This window comes from Micropterus salmoides, unplaced genomic scaffold (assembly GCF_014851395.1).
Source record: "Micropterus salmoides isolate LMB-PRFRI ecotype aquatic unplaced genomic scaffold, ASM1485139v1 Ms_hic_scaffold_13, whole genome shotgun sequence".
Taxonomy (NCBI): domain Eukaryota; kingdom Metazoa; phylum Chordata; class Actinopteri; order Centrarchiformes; family Centrarchidae; genus Micropterus; species Micropterus salmoides.
The window spans coordinates 3,487,490-3,512,443 of NW_024040374.1; the positions used below are offsets into that span (position 1 = coordinate 3,487,490).

The following is a 24,954-nucleotide window of genomic DNA, read 5'->3' on the forward strand; positions in this document are numbered from 1 at the left end:
CAAAAATCGTTCAGCCCTTAAAAGGTAAAGTAACCATAGATTCCAGTCTCAGCATCAAACTGGTTTGAAGGATTGTGATTGTGAAACGAAAGCTCGGAAAAATATTCTACCAAATTAGAATCAGAATCTTGATGTATGTGATCTTGAAAGTGGGGTGGAGATGGAGCAGTGGATAAGACACATATCTTTGATGTGAAAGACCTGGGTTCAATTCCCCACTGGGACATATCCACTAATGTGTCCCGGAGAAAACCCTAGTTGCTCCACAGGCGTGCGACCTCTGACAAACTTGGCAAATGTAAGTCGCCTTGGAGAAAAGTATGAGCTAAATGAATAAATCTAATGAAAGAATTATCCATTAAACCCACTGTAAGACACACACAGAGTTAATCTAGTGTGTATAGCTTTTGATAAATTATTTGTAAATAGCCATTTGTCCACTGCACTGCCAAGTTGGCGCCACACATGGAGAAAGATCACTAGGAGATTTGACGTAAGCCTCTGCTGGTCAGAGGTACAAAAACACACACGTGGGATAATTTACCTTGCTCTCTGAGTGGTTCAGGTCTGGTGTCTTGGCCGTGGCGTCCAGATCAGTCACTCCCCTATTGAGGTTTAACTCCTCTGCTGCCGGCACCTGGATCACCTCCTCCGCATCGATATCCGTCTCCTCTGTGACAGATGCCGTCTTCTCAACGCCCGTTAGCTCTCGAGCTGAGCCGAGGAAAGTACACACACATACAGGTGGATAAGCACGCACGCCTGCATACACACATGTAGGCATGAGCATGTACACACGCACACATGGGTGACACACATAAATAACAAGTAAGAAACATTATCCATATACAACCATAGTACAGTATACTGTCTGCATGATTATGAGCTTGAATAAGAGTTTAACAGTTCTAGTTGTTCTGTGGTGCAACTCAAGCAAATAAACAGTGAAAAAAATCCCTATATTACCACACAACGATCAACAACACAATGCAAATCTAAATATAATACAATGCTGCCAGCACTCTCCTTTCATGGGAATTTCCATTGTGCGTTTTGGTTTTTAAATAGCGGTCTCATTGCCGTTAATACATTTTTATGGGACAAATTGGACCAAGTTGGATACAGATTGTGTTTTCAATGAAGCATATATCACTAAACATTTAAGATCAACAATATTGCCTGTGTACAAGACAAAATCAATTCAGGCTGCAACAAAACAGTTTATGAAGAGCATTCCTACTCTTCTTCCGCACTCTATACTTGATAAATGAAACTGTTACCTTGGAAATGGGTCCAAATTTACTTTTTTGTCAAAGCCAAATTGAGACATTCCTTCTCTTTTTATCTGGTAAGAATTTATTTTAAAAATGTTTTTAATATCTTTGGCAAAGGAAACCATCCACTTCAGCTCAGTAAAACACACTGTCAAAAGCTGCTACAATTTGTACCAGATCAATACAATGACACACCTGAATAGGAGTGACTAAATGACTAAAATATGGTTATCCTACACTTTCAAATATTCTGATAAAATCAACACAAAAAAACTATAATTATATAAGTATAAGAGTGTCTTTGCCTTATGAATTTAAATAACAAATAAATATTTTACTATTTTGACTTGCCTCACCAGACAATTCACCAGAACACAGCTATAACACTGTTTGTTACAGTTGTTGGAACACTTCTTCCCCTGACTCCAAAGCATGAAGCTGCTCGCTGTGTGTCATAACCTCACCCAATTCAAAGGAAATTTGCTCTACTTGCATGTCATGCATTTTCTTGTTATTGACAACTGTCCACTAGACAGGATTGCATTGTCTTCCTGGCAGCCTGACTGTACTAAAAATATATGATTGTTGAGCTACTAGGACCCTTCTCTCTTAAGCGGCAAAGCTATTTACAGCCAGAATAGATGACATTTACAAATAGACTCAAGTACCTTTACTCAAGGCCGCCCCTCAAACAGCATCATACAAGTTTCATTTAAAAAAGCAATCATTTTGAAAACATGAAAAGTACTCAAAAGAAGAAAGGATCTTAGTGGCTGCACTCATTAACAAAATGTAAAAAAACCCCCACAAATTTAAATTTCAATACTGAGCAATTAACAACGGGCTAGTGTTCTCACGCAAAATAGGTAAAGTTAGGCCTGATATGGCTACTTGTTTCCTTCATGTTTTCTTTTTCCTCCCCCCCATTACATACCGATTACTGTTCCTGCTGCAGTGTCCTCCGCCTTTTCATCCTCTCCTTCAACTCCTCACCTCCACTGTCCATCCAACCTCCACCTTCATCCTCAGCCACCTCCTCTTCCATTTACGCATCCCCTTCCTTCTCTTGTGCACCCAGCTATTAGCGCTGTCCACCCCCTCCACTTAAACCTCATCTCCAACAATCTGGCACTGGCCCACTGCTCCCTCTCCTCCCCCTCCCATGAACTGCATGCTTGATAACCTGCTGGCAGCACTACCATCACTTCTTCCTCCATTACCACTCCTCTTCCTCCTCCTTTCTACCCACCGATCAGTGATGTGCTGTCCTGCCCTTCCTCCTGTGCTTTGTTGTTGACAGGTTTCCCCCCCTCTTCTTTGTCCTTTTCCTCTTTGACTTCACCTCTGCTCTACCCTAACTTGCTGGTTAAAGCTGTCATTAATTAAATGGTCAGAAGAAAATTCCTGGATAGTTTGCACACCTTAATATAAAGACTCAAACAGAACAGCACTGGAGCTGTGAAAGGACCAGTCTCTAGAACGAATGTGAATTATGTTAAATACGGGACATCATGTTAAGGGATTCAATATCTTGTTGTGAGATGATGAACTGAACCACTTTGAGTTTAATGCAAAATATATCCAACTGAACAAGTCATTTTTTCTCGCTTGTTTCAATCACAAATCAAGTTATTTCAAGCAGTTTTTGTTTGTTTTTATTCTGGAGTTTTTGACATCAGGCTTACATTTAAAATTTAGGTTAGGTGTTAGATGTTATTGCACTTCTTTCAGGTGCATCACCTGTGATTGGCCTTTCATTAGTGGATTGTTTTGAATTTTGGTATTTTGTTATTATTTTATTATTATTATTGGCATTAACATTAATGTGTGTTTGTCTTGTTATTATAATGTAAGCATATCTTAAATGTGCTGCATTGTATAGTTTATATTTTACACTGATATGTGGTTCGTTGCAACTTGTGTGACTTGTTTTTATGACTCGCTCTTTCCAGTGCAGGGATGACCAAATAAGCTTTGACAAAATAATACTGAAGTGAAATGATCGGTCTGATTTACGCAACTGGCATTTACTTTAACTAAAGTAATTAAACATGTGAACCTTCATTGGAAAAAACCACAACTATCTCACACTTGGGCAGCATATCTCCTTTGTAAAGAAATCTAAAAATCAAACTGAATGAGTCTAAATAGCTTGCCATACAAACATTTTTGTTCAGTATAGTAACATTTCTGAATATCGCTGACAAGTCTCCAAGATGCCCCATCATATGTCCTGTAGGCTTTAATTCAGTGTGTGATCACTGAACTGCTGAATTGATGTGGCACCCTTGCGTCTAATGTTAATGTGAACTTTAATGATAATATTACTGTTCCACAGTTGGGCTTTATTTTCCATTGAGTAGACTTTATTAGATCAGTGATGCAATGCATTTTTCATATAGTTATTCATTGTTAATAAAAGATTATATGTTGCAGCATTTTGTCCAGTTGAAAACAAAATCACTTTCTCTGTACTGTGGCTCTTTCCCCCTTTCTTCTGACTCGCTGCTGCTCAACCCAGTTCTTCATCCCCCCTCTCCAATTCAATTCCACATTTCATCTCTTCTCGCTCCTCTCATCCTACATGATCCCAAGTTCCTTTTTCCTCTAATATTCATCTCTTCTTCCTGCTTCTCTCCACTACCCATGCTTTCTTCCAGCTTTCCGTTTCTCTAATCCGCTATCTCCTACTCTTCTATCCCTTCTCCTTTCATTGCCATGATAATTAGTTCTCCAGATAAGCTCATTGGCTGCGCATGACAGTTCTTGTGTTGCTTAAAACCCCATGACAGCAAGTGTGGAAGCATGAGTGTATAGGCCTAAGTTTGTATGCATGTGGGGTCCTTTCATCATGTGTGGATGTACAGTTATAGTGGGTGGGTGATCTCTGGGCTCATCAGCATGTGAAAGGGAGCTCGTCTCTGGAGGGCTGGAAGTGGGGGGTGGAGATAACATATCCCCAGCCTGGCGCTCTCAGATCGAGATGGGGAGGGTGACCAGCACTGGCTACTGTAATGACTGGAACACTGGTGTGAAAGAGCTCTGTTCGTGGACACTTCCAACTGCTGAATCTGCGCGTCTGTCCTCTTAGACCTCACTCAGAGCCACGTGTCCCTGGGCTGCAGTGAAGCCCATCGTGTCCAGGCACGAGGCAACAGATAAAAGTAGCTCAGCCCACCAGTGTTGTTGTACGGTGCCTCCTTTCTTTTGGTTGACTCATCCGTGACATTCACTCCAGCATCACCCTCCCCTGCTTGCCAACTTGGGCACAATGCAGGCAGGAATGAAAGTGTGTGTGTGTGTGTGTGTATGTATACAGAACAATCTGTTTGTGTTATCTGAGGACATACAGTATGTGAAAGTAGGTGTAGGTGTTTGTGCGCACTGGGGAATGTGTTGCCAAGAATTTAGATTTTACATTATTTCTGGATGTTATATTCAGATTCGCCCATGGCCTTGATGATGCTATTCAATATGTTTTAGATTCATTCCTTGAACTAAAAATACTATTCCTCCCTGGTTTGTTTGTCTCGTCTTTCTAAAGGGATGAGTTTTGCTCTGCAATACTACTAGGCTGACACCTTCGTCACACATACATCCATATATAACAACAATCCTATCTACCGGCCAATAACCTGCCTCTGCACAACATGGAAGCTCCAAGAAAGCTTACAACTTAATGCCACATACATGATACTGGAAGGCTTGGAAATGTACAAGATCAACAGGACACTAATAGCCTTCATCAACAACTCAATGGGGCTGTGAAAAACAAGTCTGGAAGCAAACTCAAAGCCAATTGCACAGGTCACCATCAAGTGCGTCATATACCAAGGTGATGCACTATCCCTGCTGCTGTTCTGCATAGGACTGAACAAGTGGTATCAAAAATGAGATGATCAGAACCGAGGGGATTAACTACCAGAAGGCCACACTGCGGATGTTCAGGACAGCTACAAATACATTGGGGTGCCGCCGGCTAACGGAAAACATAAGTAGGCAGCAAGGAAGTCCGGCACAGCCAAATACCTACAGAGAGTAAGGCAGGTCCTGAAAAGTCAGCTGAATGGGAAAAACAAGATCCGAGCCATGAACACATTCGCCCTGCCAGTCATCAGACACCCCGCTGGTATAATAAACTGGCCAAAGGAGGAGATAGAGACTACTGACATCAAGACAAGAAAGCTCCTCACAATGCATGTAGGGTTTCACCCCAAATCCAGCACCCTGAGACTGTACACCAAGCGTAGCGAGGGAGGCCGAGGGCTAGTGAGTGTCAAGACCACTGTCCAGGATGAAACAGCAAAGATCCAGGAGTGCATCAGGAAGATGGCCCCCAAAGATGAAGGGCTTAGTGAATACCTCAGGCAGCAGAAACCCGAGGGCGAGGACAAGGAAGATGAAGAACCTTCATGGAGGGACAACATTAAGAAGAAGGAACACGAGAAGCTTGAGAAATACCAAGGGCTGAAAGAGGAGCTAGAAAAGATGTGGAAAGTAAGTGCAGCAGTGGTGCCAGGGGGATTAGGGGTTGTTTGATAGCCTGCGTCATTAACAAGCCCAGAAGCGGCTCACCTGCTGCCCTATTTTCTCTATTGTTGTTTATACCTGTGTAATCACACAAAATGTGCTGTACACAATAAAGTATATAATTTCTTCTTGCTTTGCCACATAAACAATCATTGACCTTACCCGTCTGAAATGAAATCTGCTCGGTGATACTACAGTTAATCCAGAACTAAGAATTAAGAATAAAAGAACATCTCCTCCAAGAGAAACATTACAGCTGTTTTTTTATTCGTTCCATTTTTCACTTGAACCTTCAAGGAACTTCTAGAAGGTTGCAACACATATCTTTTCCCTTTTAACAAAATACAGAACTCCCACAAGAAACCATCAACCCTGCACTCCGCGGCTCTTCTGTCTAATGTTGCCTTGTGATTGTTCATTTTTATAATAAGTGAACAAACACTACATCTTCGAAAAATGTGGATAAAAAGCCTCGTCCTTGAGGGAAGATCAGCAGTGCCAAGCAGAATGCAGACCAGTAAGAAAGGGATGCTGGCTGTTTGTGTGTTCCTGTGTGTGTTGGTGTGCAGTACCTGGGACAGAGGAGTCGTTGCCATTCTTTTCGCTGTGGCAGTCCTCCTGTCCATCTGCATTCTGCTGTGTGTGCTGCAGACTGAGTTTATGACAAACCTCGAACGCCTGGCCGACTGTCCGCACAATACGCATGGCCTGACTCTGGTTGGGGAGAGAAAGAGAAAGAAAGACATTGCAGTTGTAATTCTCTGAACATAATTTGTACTTCTGTGTTGCCATTTGGTTCAACACTCATTGCTGTGCAGTGTTTTTAAACCAAAGTTAAAACATTTTATTCAGAACTTTTTCCTTTCATTTTTTCCTGGCTAAGTTTGAGTTTATGTATGTGGTGCTCTTTTCTCTGGTTATCCTGCAACCCAGTTTTTTGGGGTATTCTAAACACACCAGAAAAGTAAAACTATCACTTCCCACATGCCAGGAAATACTGAAATCCAGACCGAGCTTTGCAGTGTTTTTGGACCAAAGACTCCACACTGAGCCTTTTTCCACTAGTGTCACATGCAGAGTCAACAATGTCACCTGATGATGTTATACAATCAGGTAGAGGAGGTTAATTGTGTTTACTGTCCAAACTCAGTGGAATATCAAAAAGTAATTTTTATTTTTGACCGGATTGTTCCTTAGTCCTCAGGTGCAAAGAGCTCAATGTCTCTGCTTATCTCCTCCCTTACTCTTTTCGCCCTGCTCTGAAAAGGCAGGTCAAGCGAAAACAACTAAGGAGACTTATGTCTGCTCTCAGCCCTCTCTTGTGCGGCTTGTCACAGTAGAGAGGTGCAGAGGCATAAAAAATTCTTTTAAGCACTGTGGCCTAGCCTCAAAACACAACTCATCCTCAGCTGATTAAGCAGAACAGATGCAGTGTGGCCTAAAAGCCAGAACACAATCAAGACTCTGCCAACAGACTAAATCCTTTCTTGTTCCGGTTATAAACTCTGAACCAGTCTGAAGTCTTGTCCCAAAAAGTGTTCAGTCCAGATCAGTATCATAACATCATATGGACCCAGGCTTAGTATCATTTGAAAAATATAATTTATCTTGTTGTTTTATTACATTAAAAACTTTAACTGGTTTTGGCAGTGTTTTGAGGTGCTGGGCGTGGACTTTAGTCCACAGAGGTTTTGGGTTCAGAAAAACTCCACTCATAAGTCACTTTCAGTTCAGTGAGGTTTGGCAGCAGTCGTAGCGTCCTCATAGTGTAATTATGGGTCCAAGCCCGAGTGGGCTGGGAACTCGAAAGTCCGATTGCCACCAAACTTGGCACAGACCATCCCTGGACCGTGACGATAAAAGTTTGTATAGGGAACTTTGATCCGCCAAAAAATCTCCGAATTATAAGCTAACAAATTTTTGCCGAAACGCAAAAAACTGGATGTGGTGTCATATCTTACGTTTGCAATGGCCGATCTACACCAAACTCGGGGACCTTATCTGCCATGCCCTCCCGAGCGGCTGTGTGAAATTTGGTGTCAATCAGCCTCTCGGTGGAGCTACTAAGCGTATATCAAATAACACTCCCACTGACATACATTCATTTTATATCTCCGTAACCGCAAGTCCCTTTCATTTATAACTCTGGTCATTTATTGTCCACGGGCCCCCGGGTCAACTCACGCGGCCTCCTCGGGCCGAGGGGGGTTGGCTGGCGCCGGAAGGCTTGGACCCCGCTTACAGCTGCTTGCAGTTCTAGTTTATTATTATTATTATTTAGTTTTTTTCATTAAAACACTCTGCTTCATCCTTATTTACTGCTGATGTTTCCAAACCGACAAACCAACAGCTGCCAGTATCAGCAGAATAGGAATTTATGTCCAGATCTGAAAAATGTCCTCCATTGCCATTGACCCTTACATAATCAGAGCAAGTGCCTTTGAGGCCTCCACTGTGTTATGTTTAGACAGCATGTTGCCACTTCAAAAGTTTAAACACCTTTCATGGCTATGGTACGGTTTCATGGGGTACAAATTCATGAAAATCTGGCGGAAGTCCAAGCTTTTATAATCAAACTTGCACTTATTTGCCACGTAGAGTGAGGCAATGGATAAGACAATGTGGTATATGGTAACATAAGGCTGGGAGGTATATCGGTATAATGAGGTATACCGATATAATTTCAAAAGACATATGAAATTACACAATACCGTTTATACCGATATAGTTTGATGTTGAGTTAATTAATGTTTCCGTAAAGTCCTGCCAGCGTTTGCTCCTCTCTCTCTCCCTCACCGCGCAGCCACGCCCCTCCGTCTGCGTCTGCATGCAGCCGTCTACTCACAAAGTTTCTAACAAGATAGAGGGAGACACAGTGCAGGTCGACACTATTAAAGACCTAGCTTATAAAAAGAAAAACACGGTTCGTTCAGTGTTTACCATACATACACTTTACTTCAGTGGGCCGCCCAGGTTAGGCGACACATAAAAGCATTTATCAGAGAAACACTGTGGATATTTTACAAGAGCGGACCGGGTAAAGCGACAGTGAACACACCAGTCAGATGTTATTCATTAGCAACCACGTTGTTGTTTTTTTGATAGCCTATGTCGTTAACACGCCTCCTCTACGTGCAGCTCAGCTGCTGCTGTGAACGGAATCACCGCAAGGTCTGTTTTTCTGGTGACTTTATACAGCCTAGCCTACAACTGATGGAGGAAGTCACCCAAGTGGACATACAGGGAGAGAGAGACGGTAAAGCCCCTTTCCCACTACACAGTACCAGCTCGACTCACCTTGTTTTGGTTTTCCATTGTGTAAAAGTTGTACTTGTACCTGCTACCAGGTACTTTTTGCGTAACGCCTCCGTCTTATCTGTCTTTAAATTCTGAGAATTGTTGAAACTTTTAACTTAAATGAAGAGACAGCTGTTTGTGCGTCGCTGGTATGTGTCGCATTGAACATTACGTTGCAGCAGTTGTGTGTGGCGTCGCTATGACGACCAGCTAGCTACATTGAAGGGTACTATCCCTGGGTACTATCTGCGGAGGACGGTCAAGGCGAGGCGAGTTGAGCTGGTATTGATACTGGGAAAACGACATAAGAAGCGGGCGAATTCAATAACTGAGTGATACTTAAGATGGAGAACGAAGTATGATTAAAATGGTGAAATAGTAAAAAAGCTAAGTTACTAAAAACATGTCCACTAAATCGCTACCCCCACCCCCAACAGCACCGGGATATGACTTTTTGGGCATATCGCCCAGCCCTGTGGTAACATAAAAATATTAATCAGGAATGATTCCCTGATGTGATTTATGCCCAAATGCATAACATTGCTGTTTAATTGAACAGATTATAATAGCTAATATAATATCTACTAATTTGTTGCAGCGTGAACCATTTATGAGCTTCCAACTGACCTGTGCAGCTACTGCTCCAGACAAAGTGGTGTCCATCAAAAATAAATAGAGACCATTAAAGCTGCAACCTTACATACACTCAAAGTAGAGTAAACTAATTAAAGTGTGTCAGTGTTGTGTTTAAGTTGTTTCAACTTTTTACTGTCGGAACGTAATGATAATGTTATCAGCCAATCAGGAAACATCGTTAAGCGTAGCGGAGTATGGAGAATGTCTCCAAAAACAGTAACTGAACAGCTAAATTTATACAGACATATATTATACGGTAAATGGAAAAAGACAGCTTTCGGCCTAAACCATATTTAGCTGTACACTTGCTGTCCCTTTGACATTTGTCTTCTCTCTTTTCTAATTTTCTAGCTACAAGCATTAATATCCTGAAACAGAAAAGACGGATTGCTTTAATCCAGTGTCGAGAAAGGATAAGATAAAATATTGTCACTTAAAAAGGATATTGCCTTGGAGCAAACTGCTGTTAAAAGAAACTGGAGAGCATGATTCAGCTGAAAAACATCAAGATATCAAACTAACAGACAAATATAAGTAATGATAAACATAATATTGTCCTGTGTGTTCAAGACCTTTTTGGAAATTTCTTCTTATAGTGTTGGGGATGAAATTGGTCAGAGATTCCCACATGCAAGTACACTGTTTGCAGATATCTCCTTTTTGTAACAACCCTTGTATCCTTTACTTTGTCTCTCCCTAGCTCTTTCTTTCTCCTCAGACTCTCTGTTCACTTTTCCCCATGCTGTGCTGTTCACTTCTACTCCATCTCCTTCATACCATCAATCACATTTTCTAACTCTTATGAACTCAAATCATACCTTCTGGGAAGAATTCCACAGAATTTATCCCTTTACTGTCCCTGTGGAGTCCACAATGCAACCCATATAAGGTTATTCTTTACTGGCCTAAATATGTGTAACCATCTTATTGGCTGTTGAACCCTAATGCTTACCTAAGTCATGTTGAAATGTATTACATTCTAAGTGGTGCCAGTCTGTCTGTAAACTTCTAAGACTGAAGAAGAGCGCCATATCTCTTGTCCTTGGCTGTCTAGGCAACGGCTGGTTCCTATCTACCAAACTGTCGTCATGCACCCACAGAGAAACACAACAGAATCAACTATTGCCTGACAAACACACAGGTTGTTCTGTTTCTAGGTCTGTGAGTGACTTGAACGTGATATCTGTATGACTTGTACCTCACCTGTACCTCATCCACATTGAGCCCCATTAGTAAAAGTCCTTCAAAATGATTAGGCATTATTGATAATATAGCCAAAAATTGTTACTGATCACTTTGTACCGTTAATATTGATTTATTTGACAAAAAGGCGGCATTGTCTTTTGCTAGGAGCAGGTAATTTTTCTGGTTCAGACACACAAAGGTGACGTCCCGACCTGTGCACAAAACCTGACCTATTTAAAATGCTGAAAAAATAATCTAGAGCTTCACCCATGAAAATTGGCGGTCATAATCATATCATATCGTTATATGCTGATGATATAATTTTGTTTCTAGATCAAATTGACACCTCTATACACCAGATAATTGAAGAATTTGATAAATTCAGTGATCTGTCAGGTTATAAAAACAAAGTCCGCCCTGATGCCACTGAATAATATACATGTTCAGGGTTCTATCCCCTCACCTATTCATATTAGAAACACTTTTGTGTACCTGGGCGTTACAATTCACAAAAACATATCTGAGATAAGCAGTGAAAACTTCAACACTGTACTAAAAAAGATAAAGTCAGATACAGTGTTGGCCAAGCTACTTTGAAAATGTAGTGAAATGTAGTAAATGAAGCTTCACTACACTGAAGCTACCCCCCAGTGAAATGTACCAAGCTAAGCCACTAATATATATATACATACATACGCACACACACACACAGAAATGTAGTTAAACTAGATACACACACACACACACACACACACAGGCCTAGTTTATATTGAACCAACTTCATTCCACTGTAGCAATAGAAGAAAGACTAGAAACCTGCTCCAAACTGTGTGTGTATGCAAGAGAGAGCTAAATCAGACACACAGAAACTCTCCTACTTATTGCCATCTCATTGCAGCTAAATGTGTATCCTCATGCAACAAACGGAGAACCATTGTTGTTTGTATAAAGTAAGTTAATTATCACATTATTAATTAATTATATATTTTTTATTGTTTATATATGTGAATTTGGGCTCTGACAACATTGCAACCTAAACATTCATGGCAATGGGCGATAAAGAGAGAGAGAGAGATCTCTCATCTCATGGAAGCAAGTTTCTGCCACTACATATTAAAGTTTGCTCCTCACTAGAGGAAGAGCTGTCCAGGCTGGACTCTGATCCTTCTCACAAGAGGTGTTACAATAACTATCACAATAGAAAGTAAACTCAATCACGTGTGTCTTTAGTCCTGTCCAGCAAAGTCGCATCTAAATCTAATCATTTTTTTGGAAAAGAGTTATTAGCTGAGGGGCTCTATTGTACACCAGCCGAATCACTTCACTGTAATATAACTGTTATGCCCTTGTGATGTAAGGTATTTTCTTTATACAACTGCTATAATAGATGTCCTTGTTCATGGATATGTCTGTACCCCCCCTTATACTTATAAAAATGTTGATCACAAAAAATAAAATGATGAAAAAATTAGGTGTTTGTGTGAGAGTGAGATGTGGTGTCAATTCAGGGTTCTCGAATAAGCGATAATTGCACTGAGAATATCAATAAAAAACACTCACACAATTAATACACTACACACACAGGACGAAGCAAAGAAACAAAGTTTTGGGGTAGACTGGAGAGCGATGTATTACAGTGGGTAAGCTTCGTTGTAATAAAAACATGCACAAGATGTTTCACTGTAGGGCTGAACGATTTGATAAAAAAAAGTAATTGTGATTATGATTGGATTTGCAATTATAAAAAAAAAAAAAAGTTCAGCTAAAGTTCAATATTCACTGCCAGTCTATTTTTGACGGAAGCCGCATCAAGCAGCAAAGAGCAGATGAACCGGGCAGGCATCGAGAATCTTGTTTCAGCCTTCGATTCATGCAGAGCAAGGGCCAGAGCAAGTAGGCCTACGTACTCTGTGGTGACATTTTTTTTTACATTCAGTAAAATTAAGTAGGCAACCCTACTTGCAATACATTGCCTCCATGGAAATTATGTATCATAGCAATGACAGCGTCTCCAAAAAAAAAAAAACACTGCTCCTCTAAAACGCACTCTAGCGCTCCCAGCTAGGCGTTTTCAGAAGAGCAGGTGGCGTTTTCAGCTGGCAAAAAATGCTTTGGTGGACACAGGCCCTTAGGGCGGGACTACTTTGTGATTGACATGTCACTACCACGGTGACCTGTCAATCAGGATAGAGACGACTTGTATCCGCTGCTCTGTGTAAAGTTTTTTTATCAAATGGCTGTCAACAGGAGAGAGAGCAGTCTGTTAGTCTGTTTTGTTTTAAAAGTAAATTGTTTTGTAAACCTTTTTCTTTTTTTATAATTTTAACTGTGATTACATTTTAGTTTAGATTCTTTATATTCAGGATGTATTTAATAAACGATTAAATACGACAACATGTTAACAGTATTAATAAGTCTGGTTTTGTTGTAACACCACTTTTGGAAGGAGGGCCAGTAAGTTTCAAACCCAGTGGGGACAGTTTCCAAAAGGTTTAACATTGAGAGATTAAAATTAACAAAATCTGAACAAGTCAGCAAAATCAGGCAGGAAAAGTACTCACTTAACTTAACAGCATGTCAATGTAGGGCAGGCTAAACACTCGTTTTGGTGAGTAGGACCGTAACAGGAGGCACATGGCGCTTGTGATTGGTTAACTAGTCTGTCACATAAGGATGACAACAGAATGAATCTAACTGCATGACTGTTTAAAACGGGTCCGATGCGCTTTATAGTTAACCTACATTTTAACCTCTGTCTTCATGCTAATTATGTTCTTTCAAATCTCTATTCCGATTTGAATACAAATAATCGTTCAGCCCTATTTCACTGGGAGAAAGAATAGCTTTGACCTTTGCAATGAGGGCCTCTTTGGTTACATTCTTTATGGGACAGGAAAACTAGATAAGATTCATGCTGTGGTTTTATCGTGAGCGCAGCTTCTCACTTTGAACAGTTCTCCTGTTTGAACTGAATCAGGCAAACTTTCAGGCAAAGCTCAAAGCAGCAGAGCCACGAACATGAGGGGCAACTGTGAAACTTTACAAGATAAACAACAGCATTGGCCATCTGTTCAAATACTTAAAATGACCAGTGTTTACACTCCCGAGACTTTTGACCTATTTGGCCATAAGAGTAATAAGCAAATGCAGAAGTAGCATGACTTTTGTTTTCACAAAACCTCTCCCCCAGACAGATGATTGCATTGTGTGAAAAAACAGAAGTCTCATTTGAATGGAACTTCAACGTTGGCAAGGCGCTGCCAATGAAATATGTGCAAAGGTACTTTCCTGGAGAATTACTTTGTAATCTCAACACTGTATTTCTACTGTTTGCCTGGCAATCAATGAAAACTACTGCTGGACAGCTACATTGTAACATTATAAACTGTTGTGCAGTGTTTCATAAGCCTACAAATTCATGGATTTGTTGCTCGAATTGGACTTTGTGGATAATATTTCAATGTCTCACAGGCATGGGGTGTGTGCCCTACCAAGCGAGCGCCCCAACTTAACCACATCTTAACCATCACGGATCACAAAGGGCTAATTAAGTGTTTGTTTTTGAAAGTGTCGTATGGGTCAATCTGAAAGATATTGAGAAAGACTCTGTTTGATTTTTTGATTTGGTTGAAGGCTTTTTCTCGTTAATCACTTACAAATGTGCCTTGTCAGTGTTATCAATACCTTTGCTGAATGGACAGTCCCTTCCAACACACTAATCTTTTTCAGTTAACTACATCTGTATCAGAGCGGTTGTCCTGTATCTAGACATTTTCTGCCCCGATCCAATTCTCCAATGGATCTCCAATTTTGGCAGCTGACAAGACTGCTAAGAGATTTGTCACTCAAATGCAAAGCCTGTATATCCTGCTGTAAAAACATGAAATAGTTCGGACATCTGTCACCATCTCTGTCTAGATCTCTTTCTACGTCTCTATCGTTCTCCCCTTCACTTTTCCTCTCTGTCAATTCAACTAAATAAATGTGCCCTCTGTATCTCTGTCGTTCTATCTCTTCTCTATATATCAAGCTGCCAGTTAGCTGGATCACTGCAGCAGAATATGCTTTCTTTGTGGCTATAGGATAGGACCTAGTCAAAAGCACAATGTATTATTTATCCCAGATTAACCACAAAGGTTCAGTGGGGCTTTCATTGTCCTCTTGGAAGTCTTGGCACAAGCAAGATTAAGGGACAAAAGGGAGTATAATGCAATTTAGAAAAGAGCAGTGTAAACAATGAGCGGACGGCTGGGGAGTTACTCCTGCTTAAAGCCTTTCCAGTGATTCTCTCCTCTGTTGATGAGCTCATTCATTCTCTCATCATCCTGTATTTACATTTTAACCATATCCCTTCAGAATTTGCACATCCTACACCACCTCAATCTGATTCTGCTCCCTCTTAACTGCCCTTCCCTGGTGTAAATTAACACATTAGTGGAGTTTTATTTAGAGAGTTGCACCAGCAACTCCCCGATCACCAGCTTAACTTATCATTAGGGCAAAGCCTGGGCAGATGTTCATGTTGTTATTTACCTCGGAGAAATTAGTGGGACAGCTGAGTGAGAAAACACACAAGTGTGTAAGAACACTAGCAGACCAAAATAAGTACTAATCAATAAACAGGTTTGAGTGTGACTGTGAGGAAATGTGTTCAGATTGGTGAGATTTTTACTATTACATAGATGTTTAGTTTCCCAGCATAGGTTGCTGTCACAGGTTAATATCTGGTTGTCACTGTTACCAGAGACTACAGCCTGCAGTTTAGTCGTATACACTTTACTGCAAACAGAGTTACACAGGATCTGCTGTTGCCAAAGAAAAGTTAAGTTTGTATTTCTCTCTTTCACTTTCTCTCAGATTCTCTCAGATTTTCCTCATATCGTGCAGGCCTACCTCACGCCCTCGTTTCATTTCTCATTTGGTCACTTGGTTCCTTGCTAGGATGGCTGAATGTGCAAAGTGTTCAAAGGCTTGGCTTAATTTCACAAAAACGAAATATGAGGAGGAAAGGAAATGCCATTTAGGCTATGTTCCAAGTTAATTTCTTGTAAAGGGGGGAAACACAACATCAAAGGACCTCAGTTAAAGGAAAAATGCAGTACCTTCGACTGTCTTCGAGTTGGAACACCGTCAAATCTGGCAGCCATTGGGTCTCATCAAACCAAGTAAAACCTGGATCATTAGGCAGTCTCAATAATGGTTTCAATATCAATAAAAAAAACATAGGGCTGGACGATATGGCCAAAAATGTTATCACAATAAAACGTTTCATATCTTTCGATATCAATAATTATCATGATAGGTATCAAACCGACTTCAAAGGCCAATTTCTGCTCCTGAGTGATGGCGAATGGTTAATAGTGGTTTAAACTCTTCTTTATGGTCAACACTTGTAGCCATCACTTCACAAATCTGAGGTAGAACATTCAAAACAACTATGAAAAAATATTTGTTAACAACTATGCATGAGTAAAATTAAGTAAAAGCTTTTTTCAATCCTTGTTCTCAAAATAATAAAAATCTTAATAAAAAAAAAGTCCTAATTTGTGCATGACTCAAGTGAATAAAATCAAACATTTATTGAATATTTTTTTAACTTTTGTTATATTATTATTGAAAAGAATTGTATTGCCATACTTATTGTTATTGTCTTTCTGTCCAGCCCTAAATTTTTTTTATCATGTTCAGGTGTAGCTTCACAGACGAAGTGAAGTTCAGAGGCGTGATAAGGCCGCAGCCTAAAAAGGTGTGTCCTTTGTGTCACCTACACAACAGAGTAGCATTATGATGCTTTTGTTTTTACTTTTATGCTGAATGGACTTCTCTTCCTATGTCTACTCCAGTCTCTCTAAAACTAGTTATTTGTCTTTTCTTTTTATCCTAGGAACAAGTCCCTATGTCTTGGGCATATTGTGTGTTTACAAAAGGATGCAATATGATGGTATATTTGTGTTTTGTATGGTTTTCTTGAATTAAAAATTACAAACTCATACCAAAAAAAGAGGAAAACATTATTAACTTCTGCCTGTGTTAACAACTCACTACGGACATCTCATGACCAATATATCACACCCTTGATATGTAGTACCTGGACAGAAGCAGTCTGAAGCACACACATCCAATGTGTGCAGTGATTTGTTCAACTGTGGTTTATTTCAGCCTCTGCTGTAAAAGCACTACATCCTTGACAGAGAGGTAAAAAAAAATATATATCAGATCGAGAGAGAAAAGCTAAAGACCGAAGGATCATTTCACTATGATATGGATATTCAATAAAAAGTCCTGAAAGGCTATAAAATCCAATTTACTTAACCAAGTATATCGAGAATTATGCGAGTCCTTATTATTTATATGTCTGGAAATAGCCATATGTTATTTTATATTAACGCTCCTCAATGTCAATGATGAAACCATCGATCCTCAGTCAAATTCTGAAACTTTACCAGGCCATCACCCATTGTGAGTGCACTCTCTACTACAATATACTGCTAAAAATGGGCTTTTTTATTGCTGTAGCTCACTCAGTACGTTCCTGCGTAATTACAGTATGAGAAGATTTTTCAAAAAATCATTCATAATGCATTTCATTATTATGTTTGCTTTTCAATCATCCCCAAAAGCAGAACATTCAACTTGTCCTCCACGTCCAAGGCTGCACAAGTTGAATCCATTAGACAACACTGAATGACAGCATATGGTTGGAGGGCATCTATCCACAGAGAGAGAACTCAATTAACACTTGACACAATAACCACAACTCTCTCTCCAGCTCATCAACCAGCTGTGGACAGCAAATTAGTTTTTATCCATCATAACCATTAGATAGATAGCTATATAAATAAAAAAATAAAAAATAAGGACCAAAAAACTGTTGTTTTGACTCACTGAGGTTCATTATTTGCTGTTTTTATGTTTTTAATCCATTGGTTATTAAGTGCATTTGCATTACTTCCCTTACTGGGAAAAGCGATCATGTGGCCTATCAGTATAATTACAACATAAAAAAAACACAGCTGCCAGCTGCAAGGTTTCCATTTAGCAGCAGTGATGGGATGTGTTGTGTTATAGTCCATTAGCAGGTTTAAAAGACCATAACCAGGTTTTATCCATCGTCTTTATTATCTTCATGTGTGTCCCTCTTCACGCTTGGCCTGTTAATGTGTTACTGCCTCATTGGTGAAGTTATGAGATAAAGATTGGACAGAGTATAATGATTTGAACACATGACATGGTCAAGAGCTGGACTTGCTTTTCTATGCAAAGCTTTACTACACGGTACATTTTATTCCTACTGGATTTTGATATTTCTTGTGCACAAATTGAATGGTTTTGTCTACTGTTTTCATGATAGATTACTCTTAAAGTGTTGGATGGATTGACTAACCAACGATTTAAAAATCAGGAGTCATTTTGAGCCTTTTAATTGACTGGCTTAAATCCAAAACCAGAGTCAGGGTTTTGCAACCGTTTCTGGCCAGCAACCCTCTCTTAAGTTCAGCAATAAGGGAGTTTTCAAGTTATGTGAATTTGAGTATGGTGCAGTGTTGTATACTATTTCTTAATGGATTATATAGAAGTTACAAAATACTTGACTTAATTGCATTGACTTGCGTCACAATATATTTTAGCAACTATGCAAGAGGAAACTGGAGTTAAGTTATCGTAAACTTTAATCAAGTTTAATATAAAAATCATCGCATACTGAATGTTATTGGCATCTTGAATAACACAGTGTATTGTATCAGTATACATTTGTTACATCTCCGAAACTCTGCGTACAGGGTCGCAGGGGGCTGGAGCCAATCCCAGCTTACATCGGGCGAAAGGCGGGGTACAACCGGGACAGGTCGCCAGTCCATCGTAGGGCCATCAATGCCTTTTAAATACGGCAGTGTTTATTTACACTTTGAAGCTGATTGGGTAACACACCCACCAAATTAGAGAAAAAGTACATCAGAGACTGTTGCACAGAGTTTCACATTGTTTCTAGGAAACATGTCGTTCAACTTTGAAACTGGCTCAGACTGTTATTTCTCACTTAAACCAGCCTCTTCCAATTGGACAAAACACACTAAATACAATCATTTTAGATGATTATACATAACACAATCTCTCACACACAGACACACACCGAAGCAGCATTGAGTATTCTGATGAACATTCACTGGTCTCTGCTCTATCACTCTCACTACAATTCTACATAATAGAGGCCAGGTCATTCATTAGCCTCCTTTAAAGTGTTGATCGGAGGAATAAGGGGAAGTGTGAGAGAGTAAGAGTCAGAATGGGGGAGAGAGAGAGAGAGAGAGAGAGAAACAGCCTGTCTCAGTGTTAGAACTGATAGGCCACTAAAGCCTTTTTATGCAACTGTGATTTAACGCCAAGCCATTCTTTCACTGCTGGTAGTTAAGAGGGAAATAAAGCCTGCTTAATCTTCTACTTAATCTTCCACTCGCAACCTTCTACACATCAAAACACACTCACACAAAACCATGTCGTGCTTTGGATGACATTTTTATTGCATGTTTGATATGTATATGCCCATTCTTTTTTTCATTATGCCATAAATGTTTCATTCTTTTTGTTCTTTCCAATCTTCTACACCTCTCTGTCTTTGAGTAGGTCTATTACAGATGTTTTTTCTCTTGTCTCCTCTATTCTGTTTTTCCTTCTGTCTTCCTCTTTGGTCTTAGGAATACTTACACAACTTTTTTGCAACCGTTTAAAGGATAATACAGTGTTTTCTCCACATATTTCTGTTGGTACAAGCACAAGTAAACCCTGAAATTATTTGCTATAAACCACATTCATTCATTTGTTCATTATTTATCTCTTTCTTTTTGTTTGACAAAAGTCTTTCTTTTGCATACTTCACATGACCATTTGGGTTTAGTAATTATATTTATGTGCTGACAGAATAGTACTGTTAATGAAATAGTGTTTGGACCACTAGCGTAAGTTAGTAACAACGGGCCCCAGTGCAGGCTGTGATGATGGGCCCTTGGCTCCACAGTTGCAAAGCACACGTGCACACACACTGTTCGTGTCTAGAAGGGAACCCTATATTGGCAAATGTGTGTGGCCTTGTTTCCTTATTGTGCACACTTCGACAACTGATAAGATTACAGTCCCCTCCAAAAGTATTGGAACGGTAAGGCAAATTCCTTTGTTTTTGTTGTTCACTGAAGACATTTGGGTTTAAGATCAAAAGATGAGTCTGAGACAAGAGTTCAGAATTTCAGCTCTCATTTCATGGTATTCACATCTAGATGTGTTAAACAACTCAGCAATCACGACGCAGCAATCTAAAGTAATGGATTTTAGAGTCGCACTGTGTCACCTAGACTATTGTATTTGCAAAGTACAGAAGTCAAAGAGAAAGTTATAAGTTTCTGTACAATAACCTCATGGCAACCACATTCCTCTTCGGCAAAGAGAGGCAAGAGATTATGGTAAATAAGAAGCTTAAAAACAACACCATGTCCTGAAAACAGGCCAGCTACGGTGCCCATTTGGTTTAATATGACAAGCACATCCACAATGCTCAGCCTTTAAAACAGCGGCACAGCAGCCACACCAAATCAAAAAGCACCTGTACTCATCTATTTGAATGGCCTCCGACGAGCCTTGATTTGAGCAAAATCTTTGACAATGTCCTCAGTAAAAAATCCTAAACAATGTTATTTGGGAGCTTTGCAACCCTCTCCTCCTGTTCTTTTCTCTCCTGTCTCTTCTTGAAACAACTTTTATGTTTGAATGTCATGACTGCTAGCTTGTACATATGCTTACTACTTACAGATTTTGCATTTCACCCAGTTTCACTTAGCTAGTCTTGTCGTCTTGTCACATGATCAAGTAGAAACTTAAGATTGGGCAGCCGTACTCATATTACCCAGCAATCACCATTGCATATGTAGCTTTGTTCTATGTTTGTGACAGGAATATAGCCTACCAAAGAAAATAAGACAATATTCATTTGTGGAATAAGTTTTTTTTATACTTTGCTTGCTACAGATTTTTGTGGGTAAAACTACTGACTGACACCATGGCAAAGGGGGATATGCACATTTGAGGGTATATATAGGCCTACCACGTGATTTCATTGGTGATACAGTGATAGCAGGTGATCTAGGAGTCAACTGTTGTTTGATGAATGAAGTTGCATTTTTACGACAAAGTCCTGCTCGTAACCTGGTGGGGCACACTCCCGTCACAGGCCCCTGTACAGTACGGGCCCTAGTGCAGCTACACTCTCTGCACTGTCTATACCTACGCCCCTGGTTGGACTTATTATTTGACGATGTTAAGTTCATTTTAGACATTTGTAATGTTTTCTTTAAAGTTGCACTAATCAATATTTTTATATTAACAATGGATCGAATGACTTGTAATGTGAAAGGTGCCACTAATCAACCAACACTGCATTTCCCCTAAGCTTTTCACCTCAGCTTGTTACGTCTTTCAGCTCACTGTTTTAGTTGCATAGCCTGTGACTTTATAGGTTTGTTCACTCTCAGCGCTCTGATCAGTGCTGGTTTTTTACCAGCTGTTTTTAGCCTAAAAAGCTCTGATAAAACCCACTTGTACACTACCTGCCCAAGACAAATGGCAGACAGAATAAATAACAGTTGAGTCATCTGGTTGAGACCAAAACAAAAGTGAAAGGGGAGTGAATATTGGACTTGCATTCAACAGGTGGACCCAAACACAACTCCTAATAAATGCTTATGTTGCTCCGTGCTGGATGACTTAAAAGGCAACTGTTTGCTAAAAAGTTTGCCATATTACAATAGAAGATGGTTGGTAATGTGGAAATGTACAGCTTATTGTGACACAGTAAAGCCAAATAAACTTTTGATTGGTTTGTTAACCTTATTTCGCTGTACCAGTACGTACCAGCAAGTGTTTTCAAAGTGGAGGTTGCGCTAGCTTCTGTTAATCACCAGACACACACATGGAAAAAATACATACTTACAAACATACTGTCTTATAAACTTTCTAGTATTGCTGTTAGTCAATCACAGCAGGTGCTTTCACGCTGGCTTTGCCATCATAAACAGTATTTTTAACAACTATGACAATCTTATAAATATTATCCAGACGTCGACATTAATACATGAGTTGTACCCATAAAATATAATGCTGCATTGCATGAAAAAAACATTTTGCTCATATAGTTTCTCCACCACCACTATACTGTAAAAAAAGTCGACAAACACACACATACTGGTTTCCAGCTTAATGGCCTCAGGGCCATAGTTACCCCAAGAGAATTTTGGTATGCATCACTTTCCATTTAGTCTTCCGAACAGAGTGTGTGTGTGTGTGTGTGTCTGTCTGTCTGTAAGAGATAATGAGGCCGTGTGTGTTTCACTCGGCTAACCCCTGGACTTAACCATCAACTCCTGCGAACTGGCAGCTAAAGTGGAAAACTGGGAGCACATTTTCTAACTGTGACACATTGCTGGACTCTGTTTTCAGCTCAACCCCCCCCCCCCAAGTTGTTCCAAGTTGTTCCTCAAACTTCAACAATGACAAGCCTATAATGCCAGGAGGACTTACTGCTGCTTGGCTGCCATGTGTCTCTTTATTGGAGGTTGTCAGGATGGGACTCAGACAGTGACATGATTTAAGAGAGGAGGAGGAATTGCTTTTAACAATATATGACCAACAGACTGTGAAAACATTGGAAATGAAGCACTTAGTGGCTGCCTTTTTCCAAGTTGCCATTATAAAGAAACATAGTTTGATGAGTTGGTTATTGCAAGTCATGCAAAAACACAAACTCCTTCGCTAATACAATATGAAATCAAAACAAACAAAAATGTCCTCACACCTCAATCATTTTGTTTCCTTATCTTCTGTGCATCAGTAAGTTACGCAGAATAATTACAGTATCATGTGTTGGACACCGAGCAACTGCACTCAAGCAGGTTGGCCTGCTCAAGGACACCTCATTACTGTTAATGACAGAGGGGCTCTTTCATTTACCCCATAGAAAAATGGAGTTTGTTGGGTTGCACCTGTCCTGGTTAATAAGCCAATAAAGTTTCAAACAGAGCACCCACTGGCAAGGAATAGAGAAAACAAAATCTTTACACCTGTCTGTCTCAAGTGTTAGGTCAGTCCAAACGTCAGTCAAAAACCTTAATGCTTATTGGGGAATTAACTGGGAGCTTCCTGTTTCAGACAGACATACTGTGAGAATTTCCAGTGCTTGGCATTTGTGTCTAAATCCAGCTGGACCCAATAATCACAGGGTCAGGCCAGACATTTCAGAGGTATGTCATGGCTTTAAAGGTGAAAGCTTCAAAACAGGCCTATTATCTGTCTTACCTTCTTCTTGGACTTGAAGACATTGCAGCGGAAAACATTACTCTGTCCATCTCTGGCTATGTAGCTGAAAATCTTCAGATCCTGGGAGTCATGAGACACATAGAATATCCTGAAAGATAGAATAAAATAGGTCAGAAATGGAAAGAAAATATGGATATGATGCAAAACAGAATCAGAGCCTGGCAGCATTTCTAAATGTATCTTAAGACGCAAAATAGGCACCCAGCCTGTTTCTCTGGGGTTTCAATGTGACAAAAATAAACACTATATTAAGTTTGTTTAAATCCGAAGGCAAGAGACCAAATTTTAGCTCTCAAGTTCAAAATAAAGGGGTAAAGAAAGTTGGGGTCGAGTTCAGGTGCTCACAGATTTCTCCATTTTTTTTGTGACTTTGAGACAGGAAGTTCGGTGACACATATTGAGGCAGGTAAACTTTAATTCAAAGTAAAAAAATATATATTATTACCGTGACAACAATGACACATTCCAGAGTGAGGAGGAGACGGAGGAGGTAATACTATTACAACAACAAAAATCATGGGTGGAAAATGATGCAGGGAAAACCAAGTTTGAGACCAAAATAGAGTTCTTGTGGTAGGGAGAGATTGTGTGCAACCGACAGTGAAGAGATGTACAATAACCTGCAGAGCAGGTAAATAGGAAGAAATAAGTTTGGGAGCAAAAGGAGAGCAAAAGAGATAGTACACAATAACCTGCAGGTGGGAGAACATTGTATGATTTAAGCTCTACACTGGATCTAATTTATGATGACAAAAAAACACTGCTGGAGAGATAAAGCATTGCGGAAGATAACATGGTTACAAGACTGAAACCAAGAAGCTGGAAATTGTTATTCGCAGAGTCAAGACAGGATGTTTGAACATTTTGCAGATGCGTTCAACATAAAGAAATCAGAATCGGGTTTATTGCCAGGTACATTTTCACATTCGAGGAATTTGGCTTGGTGTGAATTGGTGCTTACAGTACACATAAAACATAAATAGTAATATAAATATATAAAAGTAAGGAGATCAAAAAAATTTAGTAAAGTATACAAAAAATATAAAAAATACAATAAAACTATAATACAATTTCAATCTGGGTGGCATTATGTTCCTGAAAAACATATATATCAATGCCAGTTTGTTTTCATTGTGGTTTAAAAATGTGTGTCATCTTGGACAGTATGATCATTAAGATCTTTAAGACATTCATAGTCGTGTAAATAGCCTCATGTATCTTATCTGTTTTATTACCAGGCAGCACTGTCATCACATCTACTAACCCCCAGCATCATTCCAAATGATAATGTTCTGCTTTACTAATCCAAATTTTCCACTTGTCCCACTGCCAAAATTTAACATTCATGATGATGATCACACTACTTAACACATTATCCTTGTATCCCTGTATAATCAAGTTATAATTAGAAAACTAGACATGAAAAACAAACATATTCATTCATGATTACAAAATTTACCAGTATACTGGAAGTCTTCATTAGACCGTGATGAGCAACTGCACCAGTATGAAGACTGTACCACCATTTTGTTGTCTCAAATTATTGTGGTTCTTCTGCAATGATTTGTTGGTTCGGTAACTCTCACTTTGGTTGACATAATAGGCCGGGAAAGATTATTAAACTTTGTCAAAAGACCATTGGTGCCAACTTGATCTTGTGCATGTTAGAGCCACG

General features: G+C 39.7%; 1 protein-coding gene across 1 annotated transcript in view; it reads right to left on the bottom strand.

Moving 5' to 3' along the window:
- LOC119900293 (carboxyl-terminal PDZ ligand of neuronal nitric oxide synthase protein-like) overlaps positions 1-24,954 on the bottom strand; it is a 180,369-nt gene that overhangs the window by 64,260 nt on the left and 91,155 nt on the right. Inside the window, exons 5-7 of the mRNA XM_038715101.1 lie at positions 23,259-23,367; positions 6,377-6,518; positions 545-714 (exon numbers count right to left, since the gene is read on the bottom strand). Of these exons, the coding sequence (XP_038571029.1) occupies positions 545-714; positions 6,377-6,518; positions 23,259-23,367 (421 nt within the window). The remainder of the gene's footprint in view (positions 1-544; positions 715-6,376; positions 6,519-23,258; positions 23,368-24,954) is intronic.